The sequence below is a fragment of the Pipistrellus kuhlii genome, unplaced genomic scaffold (genome assembly GCF_014108245.1).
Source record: "Pipistrellus kuhlii isolate mPipKuh1 unplaced genomic scaffold, mPipKuh1.p scaffold_m20_p_22, whole genome shotgun sequence".
Taxonomy (NCBI): domain Eukaryota; kingdom Metazoa; phylum Chordata; class Mammalia; order Chiroptera; family Vespertilionidae; genus Pipistrellus; species Pipistrellus kuhlii.
Genome location: NW_023425521.1, coordinates 3,141,314 through 3,151,386, shown reverse-complemented (window position 1 = coordinate 3,151,386; position 10,073 = coordinate 3,141,314). Strand labels below are relative to the sequence as shown.

At 58.7% G+C, this 10,073-nt stretch overlaps 1 protein-coding gene across 1 annotated transcript; it reads right to left on the bottom strand.

Annotated features, from left to right (window-relative positions):
- Positions 1 to 563: 563 nt before the first annotated feature.
- On the bottom strand, positions 564 to 9,609 carry RASL10B (RAS like family 10 member B). The gene is made up of 4 exons (XM_036450708.2): positions 9,527 to 9,609; positions 6,179 to 6,541; positions 1,414 to 1,538; positions 564 to 876 (listed from the first exon to the last, which is right to left on the bottom strand). Exons 2-4 carry the CDS (start codon positions 6,392 to 6,394, stop codon positions 606 to 608), a joined length of 612 nt encoding a protein of 203 aa, XP_036306601.1. The 5' UTR covers positions 6,395 to 6,541; positions 9,527 to 9,609; the 3' UTR covers positions 564 to 605.
- Positions 9,610 to 10,073: the final 464 nt, after the last annotated feature.

The window sequence follows — 10,073 nt, the reverse complement described above, 5'->3', positions numbered from 1 at the left end:
GTGCTGCCAGGCCAGAGGCAGCACCAGGACCTGCAACAAGGGGTGGGAGAAATGAGAGCCCTGTGAGCTGAGCTGGGGGCGGGGAGGAGGGGGGCCAGAGAGTGGGTGAGACCAAGAGATACTTGGGCAGACCGATGGGCACGGGAGGAAGGCGCGGGGCGATGACAGACACACTCTCTGGAGAAGACTGGAGGGGGACCGGCTAAGGCACCACCTCCCCATGCCCACCCTCCGTTTCCTGCGCGCACCCCGACGATCTCAAAAGGCTGTGGCGCCCCTGGGGGCCAGGCTGGGTACTGCGCTCACCACAGCCCTCAAGGAGCCGTCCCAGGAAGACAGATTGGAGAGACGGGAGGACCCGGCCGTTTTGGGGGAGCTCCCTTTCGCCCCCCACCCCCCGCGCCCACCTCTCACCCGGAGGCGCGCGGCTGCGGGGGCGGACCAGGCCCGGGCTCAGCGTTCTTGTCCCGCCGCTCGCTGCTCAGGCCGGGCAGGCCCGGGAGGAGGCCGCCCGGGCGGCGGGTCCGGGCAGCAGCCTGGGCGGCCGGGGCGGCGGGCGGCGGGTCCGGGCAGCAGCCTCGGTGCCCGGGGCGGCGGGCGGGCGGTCACATGACGGCGCAGCGGTTGCGGCGCAGCGCGCCCTGGAAGCGCAGCGCGGCGTGCACGTGCTTGCAGCGGGCGCAGCCGACGCTCTTGAGCAGCTCGCTGAAGAGCAGCAGGATGTGCCAGTTGTACTTGGCCGAGCACTCCACGTAGCCGCACTTCCAGGTCTTGCGCACCAGGTGCGACACGTTCCAGCGCGGGATCACGCGGCCGCGCTGCAGGTCCCGCTTGTTGCCCACGATGATGATGGGCGTCTCCGAGGTGCCGATCACCCTGGGGGACGGGGAGGGAGGAGGGGGCGAGGGGGAACTCTCAGGACTCCACCGGGGTCGCAGCCACTTGGACTGCCCTGGAGGCCGGCTGTGCCTGGCCAATAACGGTGTTGCCATACGTCTGTCTCAGGCACGCCTGGCGTTACGTTACATTCTCTAATGCGCACAGCTGATCCAAAAGGTGGGTACTGGTGTGTGAGCCCCATTTTACAGATGAGGAGCCTGAGGCTTACCCATCTCACTGACCCGGGCATGCAGCTGAGGGGCCCTGGCAGTCAGTCTTGTTCCCGGAGTCCCTGATCGAACCCCCGTATTAGACTCCCCAGGATAAGAGTCCCAGAATGAGTTCACAGAAATGGGGAACAGGTAACAGAAAATGTCACGAGTGTGTGTGTGTGTGTGTGTGTGTGTGTGTGACGGGATGTGTGGGACCTGGAGGGGACTCCATCTGCACCTCTCCACCGCGCCCTTTCCCCTGGGACTGGCTAGCACTAGGGCACCCACTGAGGTGGCAAAGGACTGTATCCTGGGCCCTCACCTCGTCTCTAGGATCTGCTGGCGGATGGTCTTGACGTACTCAAAACTGTCAAAGCAGCAGATGTCGTAGACCAGGATGTAGGCGTGGACGCTCCGGAGTCCCCTGCAGCAGGCGTCTGCCCACTCCTGCAACACCCCAGTGAGGGCCAAGGTCAGAGCAGGCACGGGGGCTCCCCTTGTCTCCAGCCACCCCCAGCCATAGACGGACAGCGCTCTCACCTGCCACTGCACCCTGAGCCTCTCACACCCACCTCTTCCCAGGAAGCCAGGGCCTGGGCCGAAGGGAGCTCAGTGCCGCGGCCTCCCCACCCCAAGCTGGGAGAGGGCAGGTCACACTGTCCGACCTCCAGGACCACTACACGGATCTGTGCATACCGGGAGCTGTTGAAATAGTCTCCATCTGTCCTAACTGGTTTGGTTCAGTGGACAGAACGCCGGCCTGCGGACTGAAAGGTCCCAGGTTCGATTCCCATCAAGGGCATGTTGCAGGCACATCCCCAGTGGGAGGTGTGCAGGAGGCAGCTGATCGATGTTTCTAACTCTCTATCCCTCTGCCTTCCTCTCTATAAAAAAATAAATAAAAAAAGTCTCTATCTTTAAAAAAAATTGATTTTAGAGAGAACGGGAGCAGAGATAGAAACATCAATAATGAGAATCACTGATGGGTCGCCTCCTGCGTGGCCCCCCACTAACGATCAAGGCCACATCCCGAGCATGTGCCCTGACTGGGGAATCGAACCAGGACCTCCTGGTTCATAAGTGGATGCTCAGCCACTGAGCCATGCCAGCTGAGCAAAAACAGTCTCTAACTTCTAAGTCTTAGCTCAAATGCCTCCTCCTTCAAGAAGCTCCCTTAATCTCCCGTGTGTATATACCTTGGTTATAATTGTTTCATCTCCAGACCCCCCACTTCTGTGAGCTCCTGAGAGAAGCAGAACCAAGCCATCCTCATTTTTATGTAACTCCTCCTCCTCTCCTCTCAGTACCTTGCACACTGTGTTGGCTCCTGGCAGGCTCCGTTAAGGGCGCACTGCCTAACCTGGTGAGCTCTCCATGGTCCTGAGGCCAACTTAGTCCACACTAGGATCCGCGCAACTCCTGTCTGCCAGGCTGCCCTTAGGTTGCTATCTGATGTTCCCCTTCTGTAGGCTCCACTCTGCCCAGGGACAGAAGGAGCGGGTCTGAGAAGAAAGACTGAGACTGGATACATAGTCGGGGCTGATGGACAGCAGGGCCCCAGGGAGCCGGAACTTCCTGAATGTTTGTGGCAAATTCTTGGGACGGTGTTGCAGCTCAAGAGGACTAGACCCATGGAAAGTCTGAGTGCACTAAAGAGAAAGTTCTTTAAGAATGAATTAGCTAATTAATTTGCCAGCAGATGGCAATTGCAAGAGCTGTTGAAGGCAGCCAGTGTGTGGAAAGAGGATGGACTCGGAAGCGGGGGAGGCAGAGGCCTCCGGGCCAAGGGGAACCAGGGTCTTCTCCTTGGAGGGGCCGGGAAAAGACGAGGAGGAGGCACAGCATGTCTCCTGTGCCAGCTTGTGAGTTGAACTGGGGCAAAGGCATCAGGGAGGACTACGGCAGGCTTTCCACCTCAGAGAAGGAATAAAAAGGAAGCGACTTTGGTGGTGGTGGTGGTAAAGAGTTGTGTCTGACTCCGGAAAGGTGCTTCCCACCTCGGAAGCTCAGAGGTTGTGGCAGTGGGTTTCTCCAGGAGGATGAGGTGGCATCTTTTCTTTGTGCTGAGCTCTAACTTGGGTGCAGGGGGAAGACACCGAGGACAAAGCCAACACTGTAGGAAGCCGTTCACTGGCCTCTGGGGCCAGATAGCGCAGCACTCCGCGGGACACCGTGAGCGCCAGGAGCCTAGGACCCACATCTGTACATGGTTCCGCCCCCAACCCACAGGGGCGTGGTTAGTGGCAAGTGGGAGGAATGGGGAAACAGGCCCTGAGGTGCCCTCCCTCCTCCAGCTCTCGACTGGGGAGAGGGAACAGCTGCCAGCCTTCCAGGGTGACAGCCCCACCTCTTCCACCTCTTCCCCCACACGCTGACTCCTCAAGGGGCCTCCAGCCTGCCTCCAACCCCCTTCTCTCCGGAGGTTCCTAAAACGGGGAGGAGGAAGGCTCCTGATTGGCTGGCTTGTCCCTTCATCCCTGGTTGAAGGGAGGGGACAAGAAAGCTCAACTTTCCTTCCAGCTTGTTCTAGGAAGGGCTCCAGGTGGTCAAAGACCATCTTGGGGCCCTGTCAAAGCACAGGAAGGAGCAATAGAAACTGAGTCCAGCCCTAGCCGGTTTGGCTTCGTGGATAGAATGTCGGCCTGGGGACTGAAGGGTCCTGGGTTCCATACCGGTCAAGGGCACATCCCCAGTAGGGGGTGTGCAGGAGGCAGCTGATTGATGTTTCTCTCTCATCAATGTTTCTAACTCTCTCTCTCCCTTCCTCTCTGTAAAAGAATCAATAATATATATATATATATATATATATATATATATATATATATATATATATATATATATATATATATATATATTTTTTTTTTTTTTTTTTTTTTTTTTTTTAAAGAAACTGAGTCCAGTTCGGGAGATGAGGGAGGGAGGTCAACACCTGGGCCTCACCCGTGCATTCGCTGCCTGAGCCCTCTAACCTCCGCTTCCTTCTCTGATAGGAAGGAGAAGAGGGGGCTGTGGGAGAGACGACTGAGGCTCAGACCCAGGAGACACCACTCTCCTGGGCTGATTTCACCTGGAATTGGGAAGGAATGTGTTTTTGTTCTATTGTCAGGCGGTGCCATCAGGAAACTTGGGTTTTATATTTGTTACTTGTTGCTCCGGGAGTGAAGTCTTGGACATCCTAAAGAGTCCAAAACTCAGGGTCAACCAGAAAGAAAAAGGCCATCAATCCAATAGAAAGATGGGCAAAGGGCATTAAAAGTTGTCAGAAAAAGAAATATAAAGGCCCTTAAACGTATGAAAAGACTCTCAACTTCACTCACAATCAGAGATGCAAATAAAACCTACACAGAGACTATCAAATCTCATCTATCGGATTGTCAGACAACACGCTCTGATGGTAAAGCTTTGGGGAGCCCTGGCTGGGTAGCTCAGTTGGTTAGAGTATTGTCTTGATACGCCAAGGTTGCGGGTTCGATCCCTGGTCAGGGCACATACAAGAAGCAACAAATGAATGCGTCAGTAAGTGGAACAATAAATCGATCACTCTCTTTCTCTCCTGAATCGATAACGAAAAGGCTTTGGGGCAAACAGCGCTCAGATGGGGAGGGGAGTCTGACACCTCCCAAACTCCAGGTGGTTTACCCTTGATCTAAGCAATGCATTTCCAGAAATTCACCCCACGGGCATGTCTCCTATGTGCTACCTGACTATGTACAAGGCTGCTCATTGCAGCACCCTCTGAACCAGCGAAAGATCGGAAACAACCCCCTTGTCTAACAAGTGGGGAGCTGCCTAGGACGTCTCTCCAATGGACTCCAGCGCAGTCACAAAAAAAGAATGAGATGACACCTAGATACTGACATGGAAAGATCTCCAGCTTATACCATTCAGTCAAAAAAAACTACACACACACACACACACACACACACACACAAAACAAAACAAAACAAAAAAAACAAGGTCCAGAACAGTGTTGTTTTTTTAATGTTAAGAAAGGAAGTGGAAGAAGAACACATTTTCTTATTTGTGTAAAGAAACCCTAGAAGTCTGAATAAAAAATCCCGAAAACAAGGAGAGTGAGCGGCTTCAGAGAGTGGGGCAAGAATCAGGATGAAGCGGGCAGAGGTGGGACTGAGATTTCTCGGGGTGTACCTTTTTACCAGATTTGAACTTTTAAATCGCGTCTTACCTAAGCCAAATGTGAAATTAAATTAAAACAAAGTACACAATGAAACGTGAAAAGTACACAAAGCTTGATGTGCCGGCCTGGAGTGAGATCTGAGACTCAGGCTACTGTTCAGGTCTCCTTTGGGGAGCTAGACCCTGACCCACCGCCTTGACCTCACTGCCCCCGAGGAGGGGACGCCTGAACCAGGCTGCGGTCTGTGGTGCTGACCCCCCCACCTGGGATGGCAGAAACAAGCGTCCATGAGGCTGGAACAGGCCCTCCTGCCCGGGGTTGCTGAGATAGTGCTGAGCCTGAGTCCCTCCCCAGCACTAGCTGCACAATTACAATTGGCCAAGCCGTGGCCCCTGCCTTCCTGTCTCCACCACTGTGCCTATCTTCCTTCCAGAGCAAAACCTCTGGCAGGGGCTGCCGCCCGTGAGCAGTGTCTTAGAGCTCCCTGGCACCCAGCCCCTCTGAAGCCAGAAGCAGAGAGAAGGAAGGAGGACTTGGTCCTTGCAAGCTGGGGGCAGGAGCACTGTAAGCTGTGGCTCTGGGGGCATCTGAGTCCAACCCCTGCCGGAAGGGTGCCCAGCAGGCCAGTCTGGAGAGCAGGGGCAGAGCATCGCGTAAGTGTAAAGCCCCTTGGGCAAGAGACCTGTCTCTGAGAACACACCTTCTCCAGGTCTTGGCCTTTCCTTCTGCTGTCCGTCCACTGACCTTTCTACCCCAGAGCCCACTACAGAGCCCGGCACACATAAATAAGGCTCATTAAATGTCTGTAGAATAAACCAGCACACAATGGACTCGGGGTACGGCTCGAAGCATTCCTGGTGGCCCATGGTGCAGCGTGGAGCTGGAGAGGGCTGGAGTCCACTGCCCCCCTCTCCTCTCCCGGCCCCCCTCCCCTCGTGGGCCCTCCTACCTGCAGCGTGTTGACAGGGAAGGCGCTGATGGGCGGGAAGTCGAGGATCTGGAGGTCGTGCACGTGGCCGTTCATGACGACGGCAGGCAGGTAGAGGCGGCGGGTGGTGGTGGGCACGCAGACCTCGCTGAACTCGTTGTACAGGAACTGGCGCACGATGGCACTCTTGCCCACGCCTCGCGCCCCCAGCACGGCCACCCGGTAGGTGGAGACCATGCCTCTCGCCCCGCGCCGCCACCGCGTCCTCGCCGCTGCCTGGGGCTCCCCCGGGCTGCATATTCCAGGGGCTGGGAGCTCAGCCACCGTCAGGACCGGTCATTGCTGCCCCTGCCCGCCCTGGGCCCTCTGCGGCCTCCACCTGGACTGTGGGGACAAGAGGTGGGCTGGCTTTAGTGTCTGTGCTGAAGCGGCTCCGGCCACTCGGAGTGCCTCCCCTTGCCCGGAACCCCCGTCTTATCTACTGAAATCCTCTCCGTCTTTGCTTCGTTTGCTCCTGTCCTCCCACCACAGGGGATGCCCTGACTTCTGGCCAGCGAGGCTGGATGCAGAGCAGCGGGGCCCTGCTTCCCCAGAGCGTGGGGGCGTGTTTGGGTCTCCTCCCTCCGCAGGGGTGAGCCCAGGCCAGCGTGTCTCAGTGGAGGCACTCCTGGCATTCCTCAGAGGGAGGATTCTTCATTGGGCAGGAGGACTGCCTGGCTCACTGCAGGTCCTTTCACATCCCAGCCGCCAGCTGCAGCAGCCTCCAGTCACCATGACGACCCAAAATGCGCCCCCCCCCCCTTTCCAAATGTCCCCAGTGGGACCCCTGGGCTAGATGGCCTCTTGGCTCTGGAGGGCAACACTTGTTGGGCTCCTGCTCTGTCAGCGTGCGCGCCCACGAGGATCCCCCCCCCCCCCCGTGAATACGACACCCCCTCCCAGTTAGAGAAGGCTCGGAGGGAGTGAGAAACGCGCCGAGAACGCCAGCTACTCCTCGCCACACTGTCACGGTACTTCTTCCAAGTTCAGTGATTCCAGCTGGTCAATGCCCACAGGCCAAGGGCTGTGTCTGATCCCCTGGCAACCCCCTGGGCTGAGGGCCTGGCACAGAGCAGGTGTGTTGGCAGCCAGGACCCGGCTGCTACAAGGCTGGACCTTGTCACAGACTCATTAGCTCCTTGCTCGCTCAGTTTCAGGGACTTCAGAGCTAGGGCATAAACCACAGCTATGCTTTCCAGTGGTGGGTCCGTGGGCAAATCACCTGCCCAATCGGAGCCATGCTCTGCACATATATTAAAGGGGTTCATAGCCCCTACATCTGAGAACATCTATGTCAGGGGTCGGCAAATTCATCCGTCCACAGAGCCAAATATCAACAGTACAACGACTGACATTTCTTTGGAGAGCCAATTTTTTTAAAACTTAAACTTCTTCTAACGCCACTTCTTCAGCATAGACTCGCCCAGGCCGTGGTATTTTGTGGAAGAGCCACACTCCAGGGGCCAAAGAGCTGCATGTGGCTCGTGAGCGCAGTTTGCTGACCACGGATCCATGTAAATCTCCTAGCTAGGTGCCCTCCCTTTTCTAGGGGTTGAGGGGAGGATGATGACCAGGTAGCTGCTACCTGCCTGAGCCCTTCTGTTTGGGGACTATTCCCAGGAAGGATGAGACCAGAGCCTGCCAAGAGGGTCCCGGGGAGATGGGTTTGCTGGATTTTCAGGCTGCATGTACGTTTTTTTGTGTGGATGCGTGCTCTTTCCACACATGCACAGCTCATAGCTGAAGGTACTGCAGTCTTTCCTCCTCCAGAGGACCTAGCCCACTAGGTCCTTGTACCGACAGCACAGTGTGCAAAGGGCAGGATGTGGAGTGAGACACACCAGGGGTGGATTCCCAGCTTTGCCACTCACCTCACGCGTGACCTTGGGCATGAAACGTCACAGGGGGTGGAGTGGTTGCACAGGTAAAGCCAGGTGCCTGGCACAGAGCAGGTGTTCAGGGAGGAGTGGCCATTGTGCTGCACCTCCATCTAAGGTGGCTGGGATCTCTTAGCAATCCTGGGATGGGTCATCATCCACTGTTGTTGACAAACATGCTTTGTGTGTGTGTGTGTGTGTGCGTGTTTGTGATTCTTCCCCCCATTTTATTGACGGTAAAAACAAGAACCAAAACAACCCCCCAAGACTTAGGGGACGTGACCACAGAGCCAGCTGAGCTGTGAACTAAAAGTAGGACCCTGATCGCCTTCCTGCCCCATGTAGTGTCTTCTCAACAGGTGCTTATGGCTCCCCACTGGGGTAAGTACCAGTCCCTGCTCCCCACAAAGCCCTCCAGGCCCTGGGCCCCTCGGGCATCCCTGGACCCGGCCAGCTTGGCAGAGAACCCCAGCTGGGTTAATTACATAACCAGACAAGCAGGTGGGGAGGGGGCCATTGGAGGGCAGGCAGAGAGGACAGGGAATCCAAGAAGAGCCCTCTGCCTCTCTCTCTGGGTGGCAAAACTCAGAGGCATCTAGGATGTCCCCTACCTGCAGATCCTCCTGGACACCACACTGCCTGCCCAGAAACCAGCCCTTCAGGGGGAATATCGGGGAAATAAAAGCGGGTCACCGTGCTCCTGCCAGGAAGCGGAGCCAGAGGCCCCTAGGCTGGGGCAGCCTCCTGGAACTCACCAGGCCCGAGTGTGGCCCTGTGCCTGGCTGGGAGGTGACCAGTGCCCCCTCCTTCTCCCCGGGCAGGGGTCCTGGGTCTAAGTGTCTACGAATCCAGCATCCCCAGCAGGTGGGGGTGGGTGGGGGCTGCCGGGAGCAGCCGGGCCCAGCCCCTGAGCGCTCCCTCCCCAAGGCCTGCGCTCCGCAGTGAGTCTGCAGACAGCGCCCGCCCGCCCGCCCGCCCGGGAAGAGCCTGGGGACTCACACGGGGGCCCAAGCCCGCCTCCAGTCCTCTCCCCCCGGCCCGGCTGCCCGAGTCTCTGCCCCAGACCGAGGACCGGGCTTTCCGGGTCCCGTGGGCCGAGTCCGCCGCCGTCTGCCTGCTGCTGTCCCCACCACGTTCCCGTGCGAGTGGGTGGGTGGGGGCTCCGGAGGATGCTGGGCTCCCCATGACCTGATTGGTAGGAGTTTGGGGGTGGGGGGGATGCTAGAGCCCAGCCCGATCTCCGCCTCCAGCAGCACCTTGCAGGCACCCCGCACCCCCAGCTCCGGCTCTCACGTGGCAGCCCCGCGCCGCTTCCCCGCCAGCCCGCCGGCCCCCTCCTCCCTCCCTCGCTCCGGGCACCCGTCGCCCCAGCCGTACCCTCTTCACCCCCCGACCCCCCCCACCCCCTCGAACCCCGCGCCACCCCGCCGGCCCCGGACCTCCCGCCGCTTACCCGGGGCCGTCTTAGCTGCCCCCAGCCCTGGGGCCGCGCTCCCCCCGGGCTCCGGCGCTGCCCCCGGTCCCTGGCCCGGGGGGAGAGGAGGGGCCCGGGCTGCCCTGGCGGCGGCTCAGAGGCGGGCGCGGGGGCAGGTGCGGGCGCCGAGGGGTAGGCACCTCCAGCCCCTGGTCCCGGAGCGCCGCCCGCCAGCGCTGGGAGGAGGGAGGAGGGAGCAGGGAGGAGGGAGGAGGGGGAGGGACGAGGGATGCGGGGCGGGGCGGGGGGGGGGGGTTGGCGAGTGGCTGGCATTCCGCTGGGTCCTTGAGCCTGACACATTCACTTGGACGACCCTGGTCGAATTTGTTAATCCTCAGACCGACCTTCACCCCCTCGGACTCTGCTGGCGGTATTTTCAGCTCTAACCTGGAGGGCGGGGAAGAAGGGACCGGGAGGCCCCCATGCCATCTGCTTCACTCCAGGCGAGGCTTGCTCAGAGCGGAGCTGCTTCTTCCATGGGATGATGCCCCCTAACCAGGCTGCTCCTTCTCTCCAGACGGGGAGA